This window comes from Leopardus geoffroyi, chromosome C1, assembly GCF_018350155.1.
Source record: "Leopardus geoffroyi isolate Oge1 chromosome C1, O.geoffroyi_Oge1_pat1.0, whole genome shotgun sequence".
NCBI lineage: Eukaryota > Metazoa > Chordata > Mammalia > Carnivora > Felidae > Leopardus > Leopardus geoffroyi.
The window spans coordinates 21,193,498-21,220,121 of record NC_059328.1 but is presented as its reverse complement, the minus strand read 5'-3'; the positions used below and the strand labels follow the sequence as shown (position 1 = coordinate 21,220,121).

At 41.6% G+C, this 26,624-nt stretch overlaps 1 protein-coding gene across 1 annotated transcript in view; it reads left to right on the top strand.

Moving 5' to 3' along the window:
* The window catches only part of DNAJC8 (DnaJ heat shock protein family (Hsp40) member C8), a 28,969-nt gene extending 3,194 nt beyond the window's left edge, over positions 1-25,775 (top strand). The window contains exons 3-9 of the mRNA XM_045476293.1: positions 11,352-11,408; positions 15,093-15,159; positions 15,682-15,776; positions 17,351-17,422; positions 22,844-22,935; positions 23,806-23,881; positions 24,948-25,775. Coding sequence (XP_045332249.1) covers positions 11,352-11,408; positions 15,093-15,159; positions 15,682-15,776; positions 17,351-17,422; positions 22,844-22,935; positions 23,806-23,881; positions 24,948-25,070 — 582 coding nt within the window. The 3' untranslated portion in view covers positions 25,071-25,775. The remainder of the gene's footprint in view (positions 1-11,351; positions 11,409-15,092; positions 15,160-15,681; positions 15,777-17,350; positions 17,423-22,843; positions 22,936-23,805; positions 23,882-24,947) is intronic.
* The last annotated feature ends 849 nt before the right edge of the window (positions 25,776-26,624 follow it).

Genomic DNA, 26,624 nt, shown 5'->3' with positions numbered 1-26,624 from the left:
ATTTCTTTTTTTTTTTTTTTTTAATTTTTTTTTTCTTTTTCTTTTCTTTTTTCTTTTTTTTTCAACGTTTTATTTATTTTTGGGACAGAGAGAGACAGAGCATGAACGGGGGAGGGGCAGAGAAAGAGGGAGACACAGAATCGGAAACAGGCTCCAGGCTCTGAGCCATCAGCCCAGAGCCCGACGCGGGGCTCGAACTCACGGACCGCGAGATCGTGACCTGGCTGAAGTCGGATGCTTAACTGACTGCGCCACCCAGGCGCCCCAGTAAATCATATTTCTTACAAAGATTTGAAATACAATAAAAGCAAGAATAATCAAGTATAATCCCACCTAAGAGAAATAGCTCCATCTTAATTGTTTATACTTGAACTGTTTTAAAAGTTCTGTTTTGAAACAAGGAGGATAATGTACTTCATGCTATTTTATTTTTAAAAAATTTTTAATGTTTATTTTTGAGAGAGAGAGAAAGAGTGTGTGCAAGTGGTGGGGAGGGGCAGAGAGAAAGGGAGACACAGAATCCAAAGCAGGCCCAAGGCTCTGAGCTGTCAGCACAAAGCCTGACACGGGGCTCGAACTCATGAACTGGAGATCATGACCTGAGCCAAAGTCGGATGCTTAACCGACTGAGCCACCCACGCACCCCTACTTCATGCTATTTTAAATGCTGTACTGTGCAACAACGTGGACAGAACTAGATTATATTATGCTAAGTGAAATAAGTCCATCAGAGAAAGACAAATGTCATATGATTTCCCTCATATGTGGAATTTAAGAAACAAAACAGTTGAACAATGGGAAGCAAAAAAAGATAAAAACAGAGGGGCAGGCAGGCCATAAGAGACCCAAATATGGAAAACAAACTGAGGGTTGCTGGAGGGGTGGGGAGGATGGGCTAAATGGGTAATGGGCGTTAAGGAGGGCACTTGGGATGAGTACTGGGTATTATGTGTAAGTGATGAATCACTAAATTGTACTCCTGAAATCCTTATTACACTATATGTTAACTAAATTAGATTGAAATAAATAAATAAAATAAATGCTATATTGTTATACAAAATATGTGTATACTTTTTTTTTTTTAATTTTAATGTTTGTTTATTTCTTGAGAGAGACAGAGACAGAGACAGAGCATCAGCAGGGGTGGGGCAGAGAGAGAGGGAGACATAGAATCCGAAGCAGGCTCTAGGCTCTGAGCTGTCAGTACAGAGCCCAACGTGGGGCGCAAACCCATGGATCATGAGATCACAACCTGAGCCGGAGTCAGACACTTAACCGACTGAGCCACTCAGGTGCCCCTGTGTATACATTTTTTAAAAAGAAACTTCTACTGTCTTTTTAAAGTTTATTTATTTTTGAGGGTGGAACGGGCAGAGAGAAGGGGACAGGATCTGAAGTGGGCTCTGTGCTGACAGCAGACAGCCCAACTCAGGGCTTGAAGTCACTAACTGAGATCATGACCTGAGCCGAAGTCGGATGCTTAACTGACTGAGCCACACAGGCACCCCAGTGTACACATTTTTAAAAGTCTCCACAGTTTTTATTTAAAGAATTCCTTTACTGGGATGTTTGGGTGGCTCAGTTAGTTGAGCATCTAACTCTTGATTTCAGCTCAGTTCGTAATCTCAGGATTGTGGGTCAAGCCCCGCGCCGGGCCCCATACTGAGTGTGGAGCCCGCTTAGGATTCTGTCTCTCTCCCCCTGCTGCCCCTTTCCCCTGCTCATATTCTCTGTCTCTCAAAATTAAAAAAAATTATTTAATAATTCCTTTATTTTCCTTTATTATAGGATATTTAAACTAGTTTTTAGTTATTCACAATTATAAATAACTTTGACATGAATATTGTTACATCTTATAAAAATAACACTTATTGAGCACCTGTAAACTTTTTTTGTTCCTACTTTTTTTTTTATTGTGGTAAAATATACATAACATCTAATTAACCATTTAACAGTTTTTAGGTGTACATTTCAGGGGCAGTAAGTACATTCACTGTTGTGCACCCATCATCGTCATCTCTAGAACTTTTTCATCATTCTAAACAGAAACTCCAAACCCATTAAACAATAACTCCCCATTCCTCCTACTCCCAGTCTCTGGTGATTTCTATTCTATTTTCTGTCTATCAATTTGCCTATTCCAAGTGCCTCATATAGGTCGAATTGTATAGTATTTGTACTTTTGTGTCTGACTTATTTCATTTAGCATAATGCTTTCAAGGCTCGTCCATTGCTTCTGTTTTTTTGAAGAGTAACAAAAAATTTTTTTTAAGTTTATTGATATGAGAGAGAGGGTGTGCGTGTGTGCAGAGTGTGTGGGGAGGGGCAGAGAGAGAGGGAGAGAGAGAATCCCAAGCAAGTTCCTCACTGTCAGTGCAGAGCCTGACTTGGGGCTTAATCTCATGAATGGTGAGCTCATGACGTGGACTGAAATCAAGAGTCAGATGCTTAACTGACTGAGCCACCTAGGTGCTCCTGAAGAGTAATTTTTAAAGAATCGTTTCATTTTATTTATCTTTTTTTTTAATGTTTATTTTTGAGGGGGGGCGGAGAGAGGAAGGGAGGGGCAGAGAGAGAAGCAGAGGATCCAAAGTGGGCTTTGTACTGACAACAGAGACCCTGATGTAGGACTCAAACTCAGGAACCATGAGATCATGAGCTGAGCCAGATGAAGTTGGATGCTTAAGGACTAAGCCACTCAGGCACCCCAAGAACTGTTTCATTTTAAAACAATTTCAGATTTGTAGAAAGGTTACAAGTACATTATGAAGACTTTCTTGGACTGTTTGATACCAAGTTGTTAGTATGATGTTCTTTTCAGTGTTTTTCCTACAAATGACACTTTCCTACTGAAGCACAATATAACCATCAAAATCAAGAAAGAAACATTGGTACACTGTTACCATGTAGTTCTCAGACCCCATTCAAATTTGCCAGTTGTCTCAATAATGTCCTCTATAGCAAAAGGATCCAGTCAAGAATCACCTGTTATATTTAGTTGTTGTGTCTGTTTAGTCTTTAGTCTGGAACAGTTTCTCAGCCTTTCCTTGACTTTGACGACCTTACCATTTCTGAAGATTACGGGCCAGTTATTTATTAAAAAAAATTTTTTTTTAATGTTTATTCTTTTTTGAAAGACAGAGAGCACAAGCAGGGGTTGGGCGGAGAAAGAGGGGGACACAGAATCTGAAGCAGGCTCCAGGCTCTGAGCTGTTGGGGCTTGAACCCACGATCTGTGAGATCATGACCTGAGCCGAAGTTGGACGCTCAATTGACTGAGCCACCCAGGCGCACCCAGGCCAGTTATATTGTAGCATCTCTCTCAATTTGAGGTTGTTTGATATTTCTTCAGTTGGATTCAGTTTATGCAATGTTGGAATGCAGGAATATCACAGAAGTGATACTGTATTCTTCTCTTGGCAACTTATAAAGTACATGATATTTCCAATATCCCAGGTTTATCCCATTTCTAATGATGTTAACTTGATCACTTCGAGAGGTGCCTGCTGTGTTCATAAGTTACTTTTTTTCCCTTTTGTAATTAGTAAGTATTTTATGGGGAGGCACTTTGAGACAGTGTAAATATTCTCTTATCAAAGTTTCAGTTTATTCATTTATTAGTCAGTATAGACTTAGGGTTTCCTATTTTATCCAGTGTGTTGTATTTTGATATTATTTATTTTGTTGCTCAAGTTGTCCCAAATTGGGCCAGTAGGTTATCTTTCAAGCAAGGTCCTATCTTTCTATATGTTTTCATCATTCTTTGATTACTAGACACTCTTGTACTTTTCCTGACCCAGCCTAAAGTCATTTCAGTGAGGAGCTCCGATTCCTTTTAGTGAAGAATGGTATTTAGAGTTAAAGATTTGGGTGCTAGGTGTACTCATTGCTGTTGGGAATGTCACTACTCCAGACCCTACTGGTAGATAGGGCTAAGAAGTGAGTGTATGTGTATGCATGCATATGTGTGTTTGCATGTGTACATACATCTATTTACATCCAATTTCAATCCAACACTACAGGGTTCATTCTAGTTTTTTTTTTTTTTTTCTTTACATGTTTGTAGTTCCCTTCTCTCATAGTGAGAAATCAGGCTCCCACTATTTTAAATATGTGTATATGTACTTAATTGATCGTCCTGTTTACATCTGATCTCCCAGCTGCCATTCCTCACCGTACCTGAGCTTAAAACTCCCATGCCAGGTTACCCTTCCAGGTGGGTGCATTCCTCACCCACCTCTGGCTCCCTGGGACCTCTCTTCATCCCTTTTGGACTCCAGCATCCTCCCCATCAAACAGGCACATTTCTACCCTGCTCTGGCTTTGACCCTTACGTCAGGCTACCTTCCTCTGAAAATATCCTCCTCCTCTTACTTGGGCTCTAACTCCATTCCATCCCTCCCTCCCCTCGTTCTCCCCCCCCCCCCCCCCCCTTGCATGGAGGCTCTCTTCACCCTGATCAGGCTCCAACTTCTGTGCCTGTCATACTTCCATCCAAGTGCTGTCTACATTCTGTTTGGGTCCTGCCACCTCTTGTTGGACTGCCTTCCTATATTGGATGCCCTCCTACATGGGTGCCCACCTCACCAAGTACAAGTTTCCCATGCTAGGCCATCCCTTTGTGGAGATATTCTTGCTTGGACTCCTATACTCTGTGCCAAGCCACTTCCCTTGTAGACACTTTTCTTACCTTGCCCACTCTCAAATACCCCGGTTGCATTCTATTTCCTTTTTTTTTTTTAAAGAAATTTTTAAAATGTTTATTTATTTTTGAGAGACAGGGTACGCATGTGTGCAGGGTAGGGGCAGAGAAAGAGGGAGACAGAGGATACAAAGCAGGTTCTGTGCTGACAGCAGAAAGCCTGATGTGGGGCTTGAACTCACATACTGTGAGATTATGACCTGAGCTGGAATCAGATGCTTAACCAACTGAACCACCCAGGTGCCCCTCAACTCTGCTTTCATGTGGATGCTTTCCTTAGCCCTCTTGGGCTCTGATACCCTGCACTTGGCTACCCTCCCATGTTCACAGTCTTACCCTGCTTAGGTTTTAACACCCTATGCCTGGCTGCCTGCCCACTGAGATGCCCTTCTCAACCCACTTTGTACCTCCATGTCAGGGTACCTTTCTATGTGGATGCTCTTCTCACCCCATTTGTGTTCCACCATGGTGTGACTGGCCACTGTTTCCTGTGTGGTCACCACCATCTTCATCCCAGATGGGCTCTGACCCTGCACTGGGCTATCTTGATGTCCTACCCAGGATAGGTGTCTACTTTGCCTGGCTCCACTTAATGTGTTTGGATTGTATTGCTCAGAAAGGGAAGGGTAAGACAGAAAACTTAAAGAGTACTTTTGAGGGGCATCTGGTTGGGTCAGTTGGAAGAGCATGTGACCCTTGGTCTTGGGGTCATGAGTTAAGGGACTTGAACTCATGACCCTAAGATCAAAAGTCGCATGCTCTTCCGATTGAGCCAGCCAGGAGCCCCTGATTGTTTTTCCCCAAGAGTATTCTTGATACAATTTGGGGGAGGGAATGGAGAAGATAATTTGTTTGAGAAGGATAAAGAATTTGATGATATGTTCTTTGTATTTAACCATACTTTTTTGGTTTTTTTTAAATGTTTACTTATCTTTGAGAGAGGGAGACACAGAATCTGAAACAGGCTCTAGGCTCTAAGCTATCAGCACAGAGCCAGACATGGGGCTCGAACCCATGAGCCTGGAGATCATGATCTGACAGCTGAAGTCAGACGCTCAACTGACTAACCCACCCAGGTGCCCCTCTATTTAACCATACTTTTATTTTATTTATTTTTTTTTTAATTTTTTTTTTCAACGTTTATTTATTTTTGGGACAGAGAGAGACAGAGCATGAACGGGGGAGGGGCAGAAAGAGAGGGAGACACAGAATCGGAAACAGGCTCCAGGCTCTGAGCCATCAGCCCAGAGCCCGACGCGGGGCTCGAACTCACGGACCGCGAGATCGTGACCTGGCTGAAGTCGGACGCTTAACCGACTGCGCCACCCAGGCGCCCCTATTTAACCATACTTTTAAATTGTGCAGAGTACCATGAAAAGGGGACATGTGATCATATAACTTACCCATTTATTTGTTAAGGTAATTTGTGTTTCCTGTGGTTATCTGATTGAAAAGAAATGACAGATTGTTCGGACTACTATGAAGGCTAGAATTTTAACACCCTACTAGTTAATGTGGTTCTGGAAGTCACTGCCCTATAGTTCCTGTCCTGACTACTCAGTTGGGTAAGCGTCTGACTTTAGCTCAGGTCGTGATCTTGTGGTTCATGGGTTCGAGCCCTGTGTTGGGCCGTGGAACCTGCTTGAGATTTGCTCCCTCTCTCTCTCTCTCTCTCTCAAAATAAAAAACAATGTTGGAGTATATGTACACATTATGCATATGTATATATGTGTATATACGTATATACACACTCACAATTGACCGTTAAACAATGCAGGGATTAGTCAGTCATACAAACCCTCATGCAGTTAAAAATCTGTGTATGACTTTGACTCACCCCCAAATTTAACTACTAATAAACTACTATTGACTAGAAGCCTTACTGAGACCAAACCATCAATTAACACGTTTTGTATATGTATTACATACTGTATTTTTACAGTAAAGTAAGCTAGAAAATATTAAAAAGTCATAAGAGAAAATACATTTATAGTAGTATACTATATTTATTGAAAAAAAATTCATATGTAAGTTGACCCATGCAGTTCAGACCTGTGTTCAAGAGTTGGCAGTGTGTGTGAATGTATGTGTGAATATATTTATCTTTACACAAAGATACGGTGAGGTTGACACTTGGGAAGATGAGAGATTGTGTTTGAATGGGCAGGACTCGATGACCATCCATTAGAACTTTTGTCTTTTCTATTTTCTACAGATATGGTGGCCACTATATAGGGTGGGTGTTATTGTCTCCTTATGAAGTTGTTTTTGTTTTTTTTTTTTTTTTTAACGTTTATTTATTTTTGAGACAGAGAGAGACAGAACATGAATGGGGGAGGGTCAGAGAGAGGGAGACACAGAATCTGAAACAGGCTCCAGGCTCTGAGCTGTCAGCACAGAGCCCGACGCGGGGCTCGAGCTCACAGACGGCGAGATCGTGACCTGAGCTGAAGTCGGCCGCTTAACTGACTGAGCCACCCAGGCGCCCCATGAAGTTGCTTTTTGAACCTTGAGTCAGAATTAGGTGTTCCTGGTGATATAGGAAATGAGCGACTTTTGTTTTTCACATAGCAGCTATTGAGACATCTAAATGAATCTGAGTTTTCTACAGAGGTAAGCAGGAGAGGGAGAGAGAGAATCCCAAGCAGACTTCGCACTCAGTGCAGAGTTGGACGCGGGGCTCGATCTAACAAACCGCCAGATTATGATTTGAGCTGAAATCAAGAGACTGAGCCACCCAGGCACCCCTGGTCTTTTTCTAGTAAGGAGAGTAATGCAGTGATAGCTGTCATGCCAGGTGTCAACTGAAATGTGAGTGGTCTGCCTAGACACCATCTCACTGAGTAGCAGGTAGAAAAGGGAGGAGTAAGACTGGGAATCTGAGGGACCTTATTATGGGAATCATTATCCAGGGCGCATTTTTCTTTTCTCTTCCTGCCCTCTCTCTAGCTCCCTATTTGGCCATGCGTCTAACCTTCAGCTATTAGGCAAGGATCTTACGCGTTCTGCAATTATTCTTCAGTTGAAGGCCCTTCTCTACTTCTTCCATAAGCGTAGAGGAACCTGTGCCCCTGCTCAGTCCTGTCCTTTTCATGTTCCTTCTTTTGATTTAACTTCAAGGCCCCAGCAAGGAGCTCTACCAACTTTATTTTTTTGTGTATCTTATTAAGTACTTTGGAAGGAAAGGTGTTTATCTTAGTAGAACTCTGGAACTTGTACATAATTATCAGCTCATAGAGTTCACATATGACTTAAGACTGGATTCCTTTTTCAAGTGAAAGATTCCAAAGGAGGCTGTTACAATTTGAGTTCAGAAACTTGTATCAGTGTCAGGCATTTTTGTTCATGTGTGATGGTTAATGAACTCTTTGAGGTCTAAGACTGGATTTTTCATTGCAGTATCCCCAAAGCCTGAGACACAGTAGGAGTTCAGAAAAACCTTCCAAGAATCTGAACAGATCTGTGTGCTTCCTAAGAGCCATGTTGGTAATATGGCATTTGTCACGTTTGTAAGAATTGTTTCTTGTCTGTTCCTCCCCTGATGGACCTTCAATTCCGTGAAAATAATAGTGAGCACAGTAGGAATCATAGGTGCTCCATAAGTTTGTACTGAGTGTGAAGCTGGCTTTAAAGAGGTTTGGGCCGCAGGTATAGGCCCACTGTATTCATTGTATTTCATGGCCACATATGGTACCTCCATCTATTAAGGATAGAAAAGGAGTTGATTAGCTTTGAAGGCACTCAGTGAATTTTTGTTGCCAGTGATCAGTACACATGTGATTAAGTTATTCTTGGAAAAACAAGGCTGGTGTGTGTGTATATATACATACCTTCATTTTTGCCAGATTATCTGAAAGTAGGCTGTAGACATTGTGATGCGTCATGCTTAAATAATTTACCAGGCATCTCCTCAGAATAAGAGTATATAGCCATATAACCACAACACCATTATTGCACCTAGGAAAAACAACATTAATTCAATAACATCATCTAATGTAGTCCACACTCAAGTGGCCCCAGTTGTCCCCCAAATCTTAATTATAGCTATTTTATTTAATTTGGGAATCAGTCAAGGTTTATGAATTACATTTGGCATTAATCCTAGGCTATAGCTTTATTGGAGGCTTTTTTTTTATATGTGAGGGTGGGAGGTTTTCCATTCTTTCTCATTCATTTTGTACACCTTCTGGGGTTGGTTGGACTTTGGTTTGCTCCAATACGTTTCTTTTCCCCAGAACCAAGGTAAGGTAAAATTCTCTTCTGAATATTTGTGTATGTACAGTTACCTTCCTTTATCTATAAATCTTATATAGCTGCATACTTTTCTTGAGTGACTTTTTCCCAATTCCTTTCTCCCTTGGGAAGGTAGAGGGGACACAATGAATCTTGAAAATGTGTTGCTTTAAAGTTCTTCTGTTCCTTCACCCTTATTGTATGCCTAGGATTGGAGAGTGGGCGTGTTCTTGTCATAACCTTCCAAAGTCTGCCGAATGCAGTGGTCATTCAGCTCCGTTGCCTACCACTAACTTTATTACTATAGGTGGGCTGTTGGAATGTTTTGAAAGCTTGCAATAAATCTTGACATTACTTGTTGCCAGGGTTTTGTTTTGTTGTTTTTTTTTTTTTAATTTTTTTTTTTCAACGTTTATTTATTTTTGGGACAGAGAGAGACAGAGCATGAACGGGGGAGGGTCAGAGAGAGAGGGAGACACAGAATCGGAAACAGGCTCCAGGCTCTGAGCCATCAGCCCAGAGCCTGACGCGGGGCTCGAACTCACGGACCGCGAGATCGTGACCTGGTTGAAGTCGGACGCTCAACCGACTGCGCCACCCAGGCGCCCCTGCCAGGTTTTTTTTAAAAACACTGCAAGCATCTGACTAAGCTTGGTAGGTTACTTTGCGTTTTTAATTTCTGGTATATGTTTTTCTTTTCAAGGTTTATTTTCATTTTTTTTTCTCTTTGCTGTCCATCTCCCCACCACCCCCCACCTGCCCTGCTTAGTTCTGCTAACGTTGAGCACACTTTTTTCTAACCTGCATCATTTCTTACCAGTGTTTCTCAGACTTTAATATGATTCGCATTACTTGGGGATCTTGTTAAGTTTTGATTCTGATTCTGTTGCACTTAAGTGAGGCTTTCTCTCCTGGATTTCTAACAAACTCCTGTCGCCCTCTGGCCTTGAATATCAAGTAAATAAATAGTCATGCTGTGTTGAATCCATGGACTACACTGTGAAATCTTCCCCCCAAAGCACTTATTATATGGTAATTAAAAAATACGTTTTCCCTGCTTATTTATCTTTGCATTTCTGGTACATAGCAGTGTGTTCAGCAGGTAGTAGCTACTCTATAAACGTCTGAGTGAATATATATATTTGTGACGATGGGCTCAGGATCCATGGTGAAGACTGTCAATACCAGCTTACCTAGGCGTGGAGAATGATTAAATTTATTCTTTAAAAAACAAATTGCTCTAAAAATACAGTTGATCCTTCCATGTGGCTGTACCTCAGTTCTACTGAGTTGGAACCAGACTTTTCTATAGTAGGCCCATCACTCACAGGTCTTCGCTCACAGGTCTTCACAGGCAATTCTGATGTTCACTCTGGGCTGAGAACCATTGGCCCATGTGAATTACAGATATAAAGGGGAGCCCCGTGGGCCTTTCTGGATTGAAAATCAGGGATCCAGCCTCATATTTTCCTTATTGCGTATTTGTACTTTCTCCACATTTGCAAAGATAAGTAGGGGTGTGTAGGGGGGTGCTTTTTTTAATGAATGAAGGAGAAATGCAACATGGTCCAGAAACCTGTCTCTGGATATAAGATAAATTGTCCTTCTGATGGAGTAAAACATAAATGTATTTTGTATTGAGAAATACATATTGAGAAATATAAAATGGTATAACTGTTATTCTGTTACTGGTTTTCTCATTTATGTTTCTTTTTTTTCCTTTTTTAAAATATTTTATTTTATTTTTTTAAAGTAATCTCTACACCCAACCTGAGGTTTGAATTTACAACTCCAAGATTAAGAGTTGCACACTCTCCTGACTGAGTCAGCCAGGTGCCCCTCATTTTCCTTCCTCCCTTCCTTCCTCTCTCCCTTCCTCCCTCCCTCCCTTCCTTCCTTCCTTCCTTCCTTCCTTCCTTCCTTCCTTCCTTCCTTCAAGTTTATTTATTTTGAGAGAGACAGAGACAGTGCAAGTGGGGGAGGAGCCAAGAGAGAGGCTGAGAGAGAGAATCCCAAGCAGGCTTTACACTGTCAGCGCAGAGCCCGATGGGGGCTCGAACTCATGAAACTGTGAGATCATGACCTGAGCCGAAACCAAGAGTCAGATGCTTAACCAACTGAGCCACCCAGGCACCCCATATTTCTTTTTTTATTTTTTAAGTAATCTTCACACATACCCAGTGTGGGACTCAAACTTACAACCCCAAGACCAGGAGTCACGAGCTTTACCAACTAAGCCAGACAGGTGCCCCTCATTTATGTACCTTGAGCATTTTTTAGAACTGTGTGCCAGGTACTGTTCTAGAATACTGAGTACTGCTCTAGATGTTGATTATAACATTTATAATTATTGGGCACCTGTTAAATTCATAAATTCTTCTAATCTCTTTTACAGTTTTGATTTTGATTCTTCCAGGTTCTTCAGATAGATCCTGAAGTGACAGATGAAGAAATAAAAAAGAGGTTTCGACAGGTACAGTATTATTTCCCTGTAATAGATGGAGTCTGAACCTTTTGGAAATATAGTAGCACATGATTCTCTTAGGATTTGCTGTTATGACTATTGGGCCAAAATTTAATTTTTTTTTTTAAGCTTAAGATTATGTAACTTTTTTTTTTTTTTTACATTTTATTTATTTTTGAGAGAGACAGAGACAGAGCACAAGTGGGGGAGAGTCAGAGAGAGAGGCAGACACAGAATCGGAAGCAGGCTCCAGGCTCTGAGCTGTCAGCACAGAGCCTGACGTGGGGCTCGAACTCACAAACCGCTGGATCATGACCTGAGCTGAAGTTGGACGCTCAACCCATTGAGCCACCCAGACGCCCCAAGATTATGTGACTCTTTAAAAACAAACCTCATAGTGACATAAAATCTTAAATAATTGATTGACCGTGGCTTACCTCTTATTCACACAGCCCACCTGCAGCAGTAGTTATTGGTAAGCTATGGAGCTGAATGACCACTGCATTCAGCAGGCTTTTGAAGGTTATTACAGGAGCATACCCACTCTCAAATTTAGGCATACATTTGGGAGTGAGGGAGAAGGAAGAATAGGATGAATTTGACCTCTGAATAGAATGATTTTTATATCCAAATAGAACCTTTCCAGGCCCTTAAGTAAGCGGGAGAAGTACAAGGTAGAATAGTGGAACTTACATGGAGTCATGCTTATTAAATTCCCTGCCTTCCTGGAGAAAACATGTTAAATGATTTGTAACAGTTTTTTTATTTTTAAGACGCCCTTCCTCAATAATTTTATCTTGTGCAAACTTAAACACCCAAGAGATACCTGGTTTCATGTAAATAGTGCTTTATTGTCCAGTCTGTTGTTTAATAACCTTGAGCTACAAAGGTTTATAGTAGCCTTTTTAAAAAACCCTTCCAATTTTGATAGCTGAGTAACCCCCAGCCTTTCTTTCTAGGAGTTGAATAAACACACTCCCTGCCATCTGTCTTTGCAAATTGGATTTTCTGTATACCTAATGTCTTTTTTGTTGGTTTGTTTTTTAAAATTTCCCCAACTTTTATATATCTCTTTGTACTTCATATTGTAATAGGGTCTGACCAGTGCAGAATATAATTCTCATCTCCTGCATTCCATACTTGTTAATATCCAATATTATGCCTGCTTCCTCAATACAGTAACTGCCCCCATATTGCTGACTCATAATCATGTTCTGATCTACTATTAAGCCAAGATGTTTTTTATCTTTGCCTACTAAGTCATTTCCCATTATATAACATTAAAACATTTTTTTTTGTTTATGTTTTATTTATTTTTGAGAGAGAGATAGAGCATGAGTTGGGGAGGGGCAGAGAGAGAGGGAGACACAGAATCCGAAGTAGGCTTCAGGCTCTGAGCTGTCAGCAGAGAGCCTGACACGGGGCTTGAATTGCGAACTGTGAGATCATGACCTGAGCCAAAGTCAGATGCTTAACCAACAGAGGCACCCAGGCGTTCCACCCTATCTTATAACTTTTTCTTCCTGAGTTCTACTCTGCACTTACATTCAGCTTTTATCCCCTTAAAATGTCAAGTTTCCTAATGTAATGCATTAGCAGTCTTTCCCAATTTAATAAGCAAGCATTCAAATCCAGTCAAAACTTTTTTATGTAAGCTCTATGAAGAACTCAGTGAGAGTTCTTTAGTTATTAATATGATCTAATAGTTAAGAGTATGGGCCTTAGAGCTATATGACTTGAGTTTCAATCTCAGCTGTACCTCTTATGAGCAGTTTGAAGTTGGGCAAGTCCCTTTCAACCTTTCTGTGCCTGTTACCTCATTTATAAAATGCCTGTAATGTGTCTACCCAGTAAGATTGTTATGAGGATTTAAATGAGGTAATCGAACAATGCACTTAGAGAAGTATGTTGTTTTCTTGGCATGCAGTATGTCCTCTTTCTGTGCTGTCAATGTGTGTTAGACAGTATGCTGTTTCTTGCATTATTCCAATGAGCTAGAGGTACCTAGTATTGTTGTATTTACAGAGGAGGAAACTGGAACAGAGATAGGTTAAGTGAATTGCTCAAGGTCTCACAGCTGGTAGGTGATTAAAGTTGGAATTAGAGCCCAGGATTCTGACTCCAGTAATGCTGGATTTAGCATTTCATTCCCACTTGCTGTCATTATCCCCAAAAAGTCCCACTGTTCCAATTAGTTGGTTTTGGTCTGTCAATGACAGTAGGTCAGTGGTTTTTAACCCTGGCTGTCTGAAAGAATCACCTATGGAGATATTTGCTTTTCACTTTAACTTTTTTATTATATGTTTCTTTTTGAGAGACAGAGAGAGACAGAGCGTGAGCAGGGGAAGGGCAGAGAGAGAGGGAGACACAGAATCTGAAGCAGGCTCCATGCTCTGAGCTGTCAGCACAGAGCCCAATGTGGGGCTCAAATCGTGAGATGACCTGAGCTGAAGTTTAACTGACTGAGCCACCCAGGTGTGCCCCCTGTTACAAAAATTTTTAATTATATTTTAAAAAGAAAGAATAGAGCAGTGAGTACTCATATACTCACCATCTGTAGGCAACAGTTTGCTTCATTAACTATGTTTTTGCCGAGTTGTGAAGTAAATTATAGATATCATGGTACTTTACCCCCAATATTTCATCATGTATCCCCCCAAGAAAAAAAAAAAGGACATTTTCTTGCATAACTACTTGTCAGACCTAACAAAATTGACACTAAGTCCTTACTGTCACCTGTTACCCAGTAGAGGTTAATCCAGTAGAGGCTTAAAAAAGTACAGATTCCAGGGGTGCCTGGGTGGCTCAGTCGGTTAAATGTCTGATTCTTGATGTGGGCTCAGGTCATAATCTTATGGTTTGTGGGATTGAGCCCCATGTTGGGCTCTGCACTGACAGTGAGGAGCCTACTTGGGATTCTCTCTCTCCCTTTCTCTCTGCCCCCCCCCCCCCCCGCTCCTATGCACACGTGTGCTCTTTATCTCTCTCAAAAAAAAGTACAGATGTCAGAGACTGATTCAGAGGGTCTGAGAGTAGCAAGTAGACCTATATTTTAAAAAGCTTTACAGGGTTGGAGCATAGCTAGAACTAAGAACTACTACTTAATGTTGGTTTGTTGGTTTGTTTTTTTAAGTTTTTATTTTAGTTCTAGTTAACATACAATGCAATATTAGTTTCAGGCATACAATATAGTGATTCAGCAATTCCGTACATCAGCCGGTGCTCATCACAACAAGTACACTCCTCAGTCCCCATTACCTATTTAACCTATCCCCCGCCCCCCTCCTTAGAGAACCACAACTTTAAAAGTTCTTTTAGGAAAGAGATGATGTCTCATACGTGCTTTAGCCTTCTTAGTGCTTATCAGTATAAGGAACATAATAGGAACTGGGTACTTTTCAGTCTGTCTTCTTCATCCTCACAGCATCCTTGTAATGCTTGGCTTATATTTCTTCTCGACTTTGTGATTAAAATCCTAAATGTTTCCCAGCATTTTACCTTTTGGTGCTTGAATTCTAAGGACCAGTGTTTCTGCACATTTTATGATACTTACTAATTTGTAAAAAATGTTTCTGGCTGACAGTCTTTTTTGCTATCATACCTTAGAGCTTTTGGTTGGAAGGAAGCATGATGCAGGTGAAGAGTTACTAAATGTTCCTCGTATTGACAAACCTAACTTTCCCCTTGTTGTAGTTATCCATATTGGTGCATCCTGACAAAAACCAAGATGATGCTGACAGAGCACAAAAGGCTTTTGAAGGTATTTGTAAATTTACCTGCTCCTGACTAAAACTTTTATCAGTGCTAGAGACTAACTGTTCCTTGTCCTGGATCAAGGAAGGAATGTTACAGTTTTGTCTTCTGGTGATGAAGAAGCTGTGGTTTTCAGTAGAACAGTTGTCATTGCAAAGCAGAATGTTGCTGTTTAAGAAATAGATCTTAACTTTGCCTTGTTAAAACTTTTATGTGCCAACAAAGACTGTTACTGCATAGGATCATTTTTCTTCTTTGAACAACAACAAAAATAATTGGAAGTATTTTATCACTGAATTAAATCTAGTTGTGGTGTATATAGTCTTGAGGGTATATTTAATTTTTTCCAAGGCTCTCAAGGAAAGTCATTGCTGTAGTTGTATGTTTTAAAATTAGCTTAACAACAATAAATAATTTACCAAAATAGGGAATGCTTTTAGATGGCACAAGTCCATTTACGCTGCCTGAGTATAGTTCAGACTTTCAGAGGGTGTTTGCAGAAACAGTTAATTTCAATGTTTTGCATTAGCTGTGGACAAAGCTTACAAGTTGCTACTGGATCAGGAACAAAAGAAGAGGGCCCTGGATGTAATTCAGGCAGGAAAAGAATACGTGGAACACACTGTAAGTATTTATAGTGCTGCTGTGTTTACAGGAAGTATTAGCAAGCCTTGGGCACCTTGCAGGAGGGTAAATGGTAACCTGGCAATACCTACTGGTGCAATTTGTGACCATTTATGTGGTCTCTGTAACTTTGCTGTGGTGCTCATGAATAGTGTTGTGCCTTAGAGCTCAGGGTGTGGAGTGGCTAGGAGGCTGCTCCCACCTCTTTCCCTTACCAGCTGCATGCTGTGGAGAGAGGGCTTTTCTTTCCCTCTCGTCACGTGTCGTCACGTTACCCACTTCTGAGAGTGGAAGAGTGGAGCAGCCATGGTGATCCTTGACCCTGGATTTTTATTCTTGTCTCAGTGAAGGGGTTGGAACATGGGCTTGAGGAAAGACTGGCAAGGGGATATGAGTAGTTTTTTTTTTTTTTAATAGGAGGAGGTGTATATCTGTATTAATAACAGGGTTGGGAAGGATCAACTAAAATAAATTGAGTTATAGCTGGCTTTATTTTTTTGCATTACCTAAATCTCCTGAGTGGTGGGAAGGGTTAAGATGGCTTGCTTGAGGTAAGAAAGGTTTTTGTTTTTATTTTTTACTTGCTGGGGCAAGAATTGTGAGGCCATTTGTAAGAGCTGTTTCAATTGGGAGTGAATATGGGTGTGACCTTTTCTTTGAAGAGCTTTGGAATCTGAAATAGAACGGTATAACCAGTAATAGTAATAATGAGTCCAATTTAGATGAAGAAAATGGGTAAAAAAGAGACAGATGGCCATAAGTCTATCTTGCTGGTCATGTGTTGGAAGTGGTACCTGTAGGCAAAATTTTGGTAGAAATCAGGAAAGGACCTGACAAGTTCTCCTTAAATCATTGTGGTATTTACTTTTCCTCTTATTTTGGCCTATAAAGGAGCCATCCTCAGGCTTTCTGGCCACAAGGTGGCAGTAGGGCCATTCTGAGCTTGGAAGACACTGGCTTTTTGCTGGAGCAGTAGTAAATGGTTATTTAATAGAGAAATGACATTCTTATGTGAATGGGTATGTTTATTTTTTTTTTTAGCTCTCAATGGTGGCCAGAGTGATAAACAAACAAACAAACAGTTAATGTGGTATGAAAATTACTGGTTTAAGGGGGTTTCACAGTGAGAATTATCAATAATGCAGTTTTTGAAATACCTGGAAACAGTTATACTTAATGCCACAAATTCTGTAGCTTCTTATAAAACTTGACAAATGTAGTTTCTTTGCTATAAACACATAACTACAAACCACAAAAGATTAATGGGTAATCTGTTCAATGTATCAAAGGTTCTGTGGATCTGGCCTAGGATCGGATGAGTTGGGGACAACTTCCTTGCTGGTCCTCTTGCATCCTTCCTGGTGGATTGGATTTTAGATGAGGTTAGAGGAAGGACCCCTGATTCCTAGTTCTCCTTTAACTGCATTGCTGTTTTGGAGGGGAGGGGAAGAGGCTCATTTTTTTTTTTTTTTTCCATGCAAACCTTTTATTGTATCTATATCCATTGAAAAGTGCACATGTTATATGTGTGCGGCTTAATGGATATTCTCAACTGATGAAAAAATTTTTTTTAGGTGAAAGAGCGAAAAAAGCAATTAAAGAAGGAAGGAAAACCTACAAATGTGGAGGAGGATGATCCTGAGCTGGTGAGTGAAATATGTGAAAAACCACCTTATCTCATGTGATTGAGCTCATTGATTGGTGGGTTAAAGAGAAGGAAGCCTAAAAAATGGTGCATACATGCTAGAAACATTTGGTTTTAAAGTATTTAAATGTATGTCCATTCACCTTTCTTTAAGCTTCACTTTTTTTTTTTAAACCATAGGACTATGGCTCTTTCTTTGATGTGTGTCTGCTGATTGGAGTTTGCAGTTGACTTCACTGTATAAAACATACATACCAAGCATTATCCGTAGTTTCTACTTTTTTTTTAAATGTTTTATTTGTTTTTGAGAGAGAGAGAGTGTGCATGCACATGTGCGTGCACGAGCAGGGGAAGGGCAGAGAGGGAGACACAGAATCTGAAGCAGGCTCCAGGCTCTGAACTGTCAGCAGAGAGCCCGATGTGGGGCTCACACATATAGTTTCTACTTTTAATGTTTTTTGAAGTACGTTGAAAACTTAGGTATTTGTGAAACAAACCAAGAGGAAAATCCTAGCTATATATGATTTATTGTTTTTTGATTTTTGGGACTTTGGGTTTTTTGGACGGGGTAAAGAAGAATAGTAGCTTTATTGCTTTGCTGGGTAAGAGAGGCTGCAGCAGGCTAAGGCCTTCAAAACTTCAAGCCCACCCAGAGGATTCATTTTTCAGTCTTTTCCAGATGTCTCTCCTGTATCTAATTCAACAGCAATATTTTTAGGGACTTATTTTTATTGAATCTTTCTAAAGCATTTCACTTAGTTTAAAAAGATACCACAAGCATTTATTCGTATAACCACATTCATCAGTTTCTGTGGTAGGGGCGCCTGGGTGGTTCAGTTGGTTAAGCATTGGACTTTCGCTCAGGTCATGATCTCGTGATCTGTGAGTTCAAGCTCCGCATTGGGCTCTGTGCTGAAAGCTCAGAGTCTGGAGCCTGCTTCAGATTCTGTGTCTCCCTCTCTCTCGGCCCATCCCCCACTCACCTCTGTCTCTCTCTCTTAAAATAATAAAAAAAATTAAAAAAATTTTCTGTGATATTTAAATCTCATAAGTATGGTAGTAATTGCAACTGTCATAAACCACTTTGGGAGCAACCACAAGTGACTCTAAACAGCTAGTAAACGGCTTTCCACCAGCTATGAGTGCTCATTGTGCTTCAGGTAATAATTTACAGAGAAACAGCATTGCTTCATCCATTGAGTTCATTAGTGGAGATTAGTTGAGCGAGAGATTCTACTTAGATATTTGTGTCTGATTGCCTTCCTAGCCTGAAAAATTCAAAGTCATCTTAATCTTGCTTCAATTTAGGTCAGTAAGTAAGTCACCATGTACTTATCTTGTTTTTAAAGATTTATAGGGGCTTCTTGGTGGCTCAGTAGGTTAAGCATCTGACTCTTGATTTTGGCTCAGGTCATGATCTCACGGTTCGTGAGTTTGAGTCCCACATTGGGCTCTGTACTGACAGTGTAGAGCCTGCTTGGGATTCTCTCACTCTCTCTCTGCCCCTACCTCATTCTCTCTCTGTCTCAAAATAAATAAATAAGCTTAAAAAAAAAAAAAAAGATTTATACAAGAGAAGATGTCTTGCTATGGAAACTTGCTTACAATTCTTGCTTCAGTGATTTTCCTGACAGTGACTGGCCCCATCTTCTGCTTGAGAACTGTTAAGTCGGTCACCTTTTGCACTAGCCATCTGTTTTGGGTGTACTCTGTCCCTGTATTTTAGTTTTTCTCTTCATTTCCTCAATCTTCCTTTCTCTTCCTTTCTCTACAGTTATCCTCTTTGGTCTTTTCTTTTTTTCTTTTTCCTTTCCTTTCGTCCTTTTTTTTTTTTTTTAATTTATTTTTATTAAAAAAAAATTTTTTTTTTTAACGTTTGTTTATTTTTGGGACAGAGAGAGACAGAGCATGAATGGGGGAGGGGCAGAGAGAGAGGGAGACACAGAATCGGAAGCAGGCTCCAGGCTCCAAGCCATCAGCCCAGAGCCCGATACGGGGCTCGAACTCACGGACCGTGAGATTGTGACCTGAGCTGAAGTCGGACGCTTAACCGACTGAGCCACCCAGGTGCCCCCCGCTCCCTTTTTTTTTTTTTTTTTTTTAGAGAGAGGAAACATGTGCATGCGGGGGGGGGGGGGTGGAGAGAATCTTAAGCAGTCTCCACACCCTATATGGAACTCAACTCGGGGCTCTCTCACAACTGTGAGATCATGACCTGAGCCAAAATCCAGAGTCCAGTGCTTAACCAACTGAGCCACCCAGGTGCCCCTCTTTGGTCTTTTCTGAAGACTCTCTTAAAAATACTCCTTGGTCCTTTAAGTTGTTAAGAACCCTAATTTTGGGGGCACCCGGGTAGCTTAGTTGGTTGAGCATCCAATTTCAGCTCATGTCATGATCTCATTGTTGGTGAGTTCAAGCCCCACATCGGGCTCGCTGCTGTCAGCCTGTCAGCACAAAGCCTGCTTCAGATCCTTTGTACCCCCTCTCTCTGCTCCTACCCTGCTTATGTTCTCCCTCTCAGAAAATAAATAAAACATTAAAAAAAAAAAAATTAAAAGGGGTACCTGGGTGGCAAGTTGGTTAAGCGTCCAACTTCAGCTCAGTTCGTGATCTCGCATTTCTCGCATTGGGCCCCACATCGGGCTCTGTGCTGACAGCTCAGAGCCTAGAGCCTACTTTGGATTCTGTGTCTCCCTCTCTCTCTGCTCCTTCCCCGCTTACGCTCTCTCTCTTGAAAATAAATAAACATTAAAAAAAATAAAGAATGCTGACATTTTCTAAAATAAATTTTATTTATTTAAAGGATTTTTTTTTAAAGCAAGGGTTTTTTTTTTGTTTTATTTATTTATTTAAAAAAAAATTTTTTTTTTCAACGTTTATTTATTTTTGGGACAGAGAGAGACAGAGTATGAACGGGGGAGGGGCAGAGAGAGGGAGACACAGAATCGGAAACAGGCTCCAGGCTCTGAGCCATCAGCCCAGAGCCCGACGCGGGGCTCGAACTCACGGACCGCGAGATCGTGACCTGGCTGAAGTCGGACGCTTAACCGACTGCGCCACCCAGGCGCCCCTTTTGTTTTATTTTTAAGTTTTATTTATTTATTTTGAGAGAGAGAGAGCACAAGCAGCGGGGAGAGGCAGAGAGAGAAGGGGAGAGAGAGAATCCCAAGCAGGCTCTGTTCTGCCAGGACAGAGCCCAGTGCAGGGCTCGACCTTACAAACTGCGACATCATGGCCTGAGCGGAAACCAAGGAAACCAAGAGTCGGATGCTTAACCAACTGAGCTACCCAGGCACCCTGAGGATGGTTTTTTTTTTTTTTTTTTTTTTAATGTTTATTTTTGGGGGGGTGCGGGCAGAGAGAGAGGGAGAGAGAGAGAATCCCAATCAGGCTCTGCACTGTCAGCACAGGGCCCAACTTGGGTCTCTTACCTCATGAGCCATGAGATTATGACCTGAGCTGAAATCAAGAGTCAGACGCTTAACCGACTGAGCCACCCAGCTGCCCCAGGAACCCTAATAACTTTTTTAAGTTGTCTTGTTTTTTTTCCTGATTATATAAGAACACATACTAATGATAAAAAATTTGGAAAAAGCAAAAGAATATAAAATATTCAAAATCAGTAACTGTCCATCCAAGAAAGTTTGGACTTTTTATTTATTTATTTTTTTTTTAATTTTTTTTTTTTTCAACGTTTATTTATTTTTGGGACAGAGAGAGACAGATCATGAATGGGGGAGGGGCAGAGAGAGAGGGAGACACAGAATCGGAAACAGGCTCCAGGCTCCGAGCCATCAGCCCAGAGCCTGACGCGGGGCTCGAACTCACGGACCGCGAGATCGTGACCTGGCTGAAGTCGGATGCTTAACCGACTGCGCCACCCAGGCGCCCCAGTTTGGACTTTTTAAAGATAACTGAAATATTCATTCTGATTGACTGACTGACTCCTTCACTCATTTGATGTTTGTCCTTATCAGGGACTGGGGTTGTCAGTATTGCTTTTATTGAGCAGTGCCTGGCAGATAACAGTATTAGAAAGAAATGACAGATTTTGGGATTCCTTTACCTCCCTTTTTCTCTGCACATTACTTTTTGCTCCAGTGTCTCTGATTTTAGGATATAGGTTCTATGAAATCTGCATGATGGGTTACTTTCTATTTTTCTTTGTATATTTAAAATACTTTATATTTTGAAGAAAAAACATTTTTTATTTATTTTTTTAATTTTTTTTTTTTCAACGTTTATTTATTTTTGGGACAGAGAGAGACAGAACATGAACGGGGGAGGGGCAGAGAGAGAGGGAGACACAGAATCGGAAACAGGCTCCAGGCTCTGAGCCATCAGCCCAGAGCCTGACGCGGGGCTCGAACTCACGGACCGCGAGATCGTGACCTGGCTGAAGTCAGACGCTTAACCGACTGCGCCACCCAGGCGCCCCAAAAAAACATTTTAAAGATCGAGTTCTGTTTTCTGTCTCACGTTGTGTCATTTTTTTTTTCTGTCTGCGTATTAAGTAGAATGTAAGTTTAGCTGTGTACAACTGAGACCCAAAACGATGGTGGTTTGAACAAGACCGTGATTTGTTTTCTGTCGTGTATAATATAGTCTTTGGGAAGATGGCTCCTGGTATGGCAGCCCTGGACCATGTGTTATCCAAGGACTCATTCTCCTCTCTGTGGCTCTGCCAACAAGGATGTTGCCCCCGTCCTCACAGTCCTGGGTGTGTCATCACCTCACCCAAGTACCAAATAGAATAGAGGAAGGTGGCAAGGAGGGATAAGCGTACTCCCTGTAAGAACATTCCGGGAAATTGCTGCATCATTTCTCCTTATGTTCTGTTGGCTGGAGGCTAAGCTCCATGGCCACACCTAGCTTCAAGGAAGCCTAGGAAAGATGGGCTTTTGCATTGGGTGACCAGATACCTAAAGATAAGGGGCTTTACGTGGAAGGAGAACAGATAATGGGGTGGTGGAGGACACACAGCTAATAGCGTCAGTGGCCCTGCCATAGTTAGTAGACTCCTGAGACTGGTCTGCTTGATAGCAACTAATAGTACCTGGCTGGGTGCCTAGCACAGAGTAATGATGAAATATTTGTGAAAAGAAAGAAAGTTATTTTTTCAGAGTTCTTTGGAGGAAAGGGCCCTCCAACATGGTTATGATAAACAAGTCGGATTTTTTTCTTTTTCGTGCTTTTTAGCAGAGCAAGTTTCCTGTGTATCATCTGCATGGTGAAAGTGGAAAATTTTCATGGGTGGTTATGTTATTTATCTCTCAGGAGAGAGCATCATTAAGTAGTTCTCTCTGAAATCTTTCTTCCTTGCTGGTTCACATCTGCTTTTATCTTGACGCCATCTAAAAGTGCTTGATTCAAGTTGCTGGTAAAATGCTTTTATTTTCTTTTTTTCTTAATTTTCTTGTAGTTCAAACAAGCAGTATATAAACAGACCATGAAACTCTTTGCTGAGCTGGAAATTAAAAGGAAAGAGAGAGAAGCCAAAGAGATGCACGAAAGGTATACATCAGAATATTCGTTTAATCCATCTAAATACCTAGATTAACCAAAATTGGTCTTTGGGGATTTTCCTCATGAAGAGTTTTTCGAATCAAGGAATGATGTAGTGTATCGTTTAAGAGACTGTCTAAAATTGTTATCTGAAACAGCCAAACTTTTGAATCTTTAGGGTAAGAAATTCTCTCTGACTTTTGGGAAATTGAATAGACCTATCCTTAGGGAGTTATTAATCAAGAGTGCTATATGTTTTCTTCCTGATTTCTTGGGGTTAAATAGGCAGAGGCCAGAACCGTTTGTGTGATTAGTGGCTGCAACTTTGGTGAGTATGTAGTATTTATTGAACAGTGTAATCACTTACAAAATACTTATTGTCCCAAAGTATGATTTCCCTGGCTTTTCAGAAATCTTGAGGTGAATTTATGTATTTTGTAGTGTTTATTAGTGTTTAGCAGTAACTACATTTTGGTAGTTGAGGCTGTGTGAAATGTTCTTGTTTTGGGATTGGGTTTTGTCCAGAGATCCTCTTGTAAGAACCTCTGCTATTATAATGGTCGTTCTACTGAAGTAGGGTCACCTGGGTTCTTGAGATAGCTTTGTCACGGACTGAGCCTGGAACTTTTGGACTGAGCCCATAACTTACGATTATTGTTGGCTGGGCCTTGGTAACCATATGTGTCCGTCTGTGTAACAGGGATGTTTGTATCTTGCCCTGTAGCTCTTGCCCATGTTCTAATCTGCAACTAGGTTTACTTGATATACTTGGAATTGATTTACTTGATATACTTGTTTCTGTGGGGAGATGACTTAACTTTTATGGTTAATAGAGTCTCTGGGTATCATATCAATACTCCGGTCTGGTTTTCTTCCTAGGAAGCGACAAAGGGAAGAAGAGATTGAAGCTCAAGAAAAAGCCAAACGAGAAAGGGAGTGGCAGAAAAACTTTGAGGTAAGTTTCCAAGGTGGCCAGGGATTCTCATTCCAGAGTAAGAAAACTTCCCCGTATAGAAACTTGGTTCCTGGGGCATTGCCAGAACTGACTGGGGCAGACAGTCAGGGAAAGGGAATTCGTGGGGAAGAGCAGGAGCTTTGGAGAATGAGGCCTAGCTCAGCTGCCTGTATGCTCTGTAGCCTTGGCGGGAGCAAGGAGGATCCCTGAACGGTTAGAGATTATGGAAGGCACAGCTGCCAAGTGGGCTCAAGAAAAATGCTTTGCACGTTTAGTTTAGGGGTAATCATAGAGTAGCCCCGTTCTTAGAGGTCTGCTAGCAAAAACTGAGGTTCTTGTGACCCTGATGTCCTGGCTTTTAAACTTGATTCCTCTTTAACACCCTAGTTACATTCTTCAGGTGCTCAGCCAGTTTCCTCAGTTGAGCAACATCTGATGTCTTTTCTTCTGTAACATTTAGGTCTTAGGCTAGGGATTGGCTAACCAGAGTGATGACTTTGTTTCTGTCTCCCTGCATATATGCAGAGAGAGGAAATGAATAGGGCTCTTGATACGCAGGAGAGAGACCCTGGAGGCCCTCCCGGCATCACTGGCTAGGCCTTGTGCTGGCTTTGAGCCTCCATCCAAGTTTTGCCGGGCAGAAGGAAGGTACAATGGAAAGAGCAGCTCTGCTGCTGGCTGTCCATATGGCTTTGAGAAAGTGATCTAACCCCTGAGCCTTGGTGTGTTCAGATGTGAAATGGTGGTGGCACTTTACATACTATGGGCAGCTTTTTGTGAGGGTTAGAAATAGCACATGCTAAGTATCTAGCCCTGCGATCTCCAGCAAATGTTGTGATGAGTATTACACATTTTGTCCCCCTCTTCCTGCCTATAGCTGATCGTGCCTCCTGGGGGTGGGATGCCACTTTCCGTGGGCTCATGGAAGCGTGAAGAAAGGCTCTGCTCTGTTCTATTTTTGGATTATTCCAGAGGGCTGAGCAGGGCTGGGCTGCAGGCATGGCAGAGCAGGTTCAGGCCCTTTTCGTCAGCTAGTTTCCTCGCCCCAAACCTCTTTTGTGCTTAGGAAAGTCGAGATGGTCGTGTGGACAGCTGGCGGAACTTCCAAGCAAATACAAAGGGGAAGAAAGAGAAGAAAAATCGGACCTTCCTGAGACCACCGAAAGTAAAAATGGAGCAGCGTGAGTGACCACCTAGGGTCACGGCCACAGAACCTTCCCCTGACTGTCTCCCCTCCTGCTTTGAAGGACTCATTCTCTCTTCCCATTTCCACCCCAACATAGAGTAGTAGTTGCTTTTTAGTCCATTTTGTTTTCAATACAATTTAATATCGATCAGAGTAATTCTTTTGTACATTGAAATGAGGGGCTCAGTTTAAAATGAAACCTTTCCCCACCCCCACCCCTAGACCAACCAGGATTGGAAGGGGCCACCATGGGTGCCGCCTTCTCTTCCCACAGCCCGTAACTTAATGTTTTGTACTTCACTGAATTGTGATGGTTAGAAACCTCGTGTATAGTTTGTGGAAATCATCCAATTAAACATATTGCTTAAAATGGTGTTGCCGTGACTTCAGAGACAAGCCTGGGCCACCTTAGGAATCCCCTCTGCTTCAGTTGCTTGCTTCTGGGCGTGGCATCCTTCGAAGCTCCAGATCAGACAGGGAAGGCGGTGGGCACACAGAACAGTCACTCGATGCCCTGACCTCCTGACAGTGTGTGGCATGTGCTCTCCCTTCTGACTGATCTTTCCGTATGGCATGAGGCTCCGAGCCACCCAAACCTGTTCACTTTCCAAAGAGCTAGCCATCTTCCACCCACCACCATTCTGTCCTAGCCTGTCTGCATTCGTTAGTGGTAATATTCTGTATATGTAATAAATTTTTATACCCTAACCATCGATGTACTCTTCCTTAGGTATTATTCCAGGGGTGGGTCCGTTGGCCCAACTCTGAAATGCTTTGGAGTTCGACAGACCTGCTCCTCACCTGCTCCCTACCACTTAATTGCTGAACCTTAGTTTCTTCATGTACAGAATGGGAATATAGGATAGCCGTGGCAGCCTTTACGAGGCTTTGCCGTGGCACATATAAGGTAGCTACCACAGTGCTCAGAGGGTGTTGCCAGTATTACTGTTGTGTGTAAAATGAAGATACTGATATTTTAAGGATTGAGTGAAATAATGTGTGAAAGCACCCAGCTCACAGTGTATACTCAAACGTCCTGCAGGGTATGAGGGACAGTATCAGCCCTTGGGAGGGATGTGAGATGGGAAATAGAGGACACCTAAAATATGAAGATAGGAGAAACTGGGTGACTTTTAACTAGATTTCGCACAGTGTTTTATTTTTAAATTTTATTTTGAAAATTTAAGTTTTATTTAAGTAATTTCTTTTGAATTTTTTCATTTTTTTTTTTTTTCATTTTTTTTTTTTTTTCAAAGTTTATTTATTTTTGGGACAGAGAGAGACAGAGCATGAACGGGGGAGGGTCAGAGAGAGAGGGAGACACAGAATCGGAAACAGGCTCCAGGCTCTGAGCCATCAGCCCAGAGCCTGACGCAGGGCTCGAACTCACGGACCGCGAGATTGTGACCTGGCTGAAGTCGGACGCTTAACCGACTGCGCCACCCAGGCGCCCCTTCTTTTGAATTTTTTAATGTTTATTTATTTATTTTGGAAAGAGAGAGAGACAGAGTGTGAATGAGGGAAGGGCAGAGAGAGAGGGAGACACAGAATCTGAAG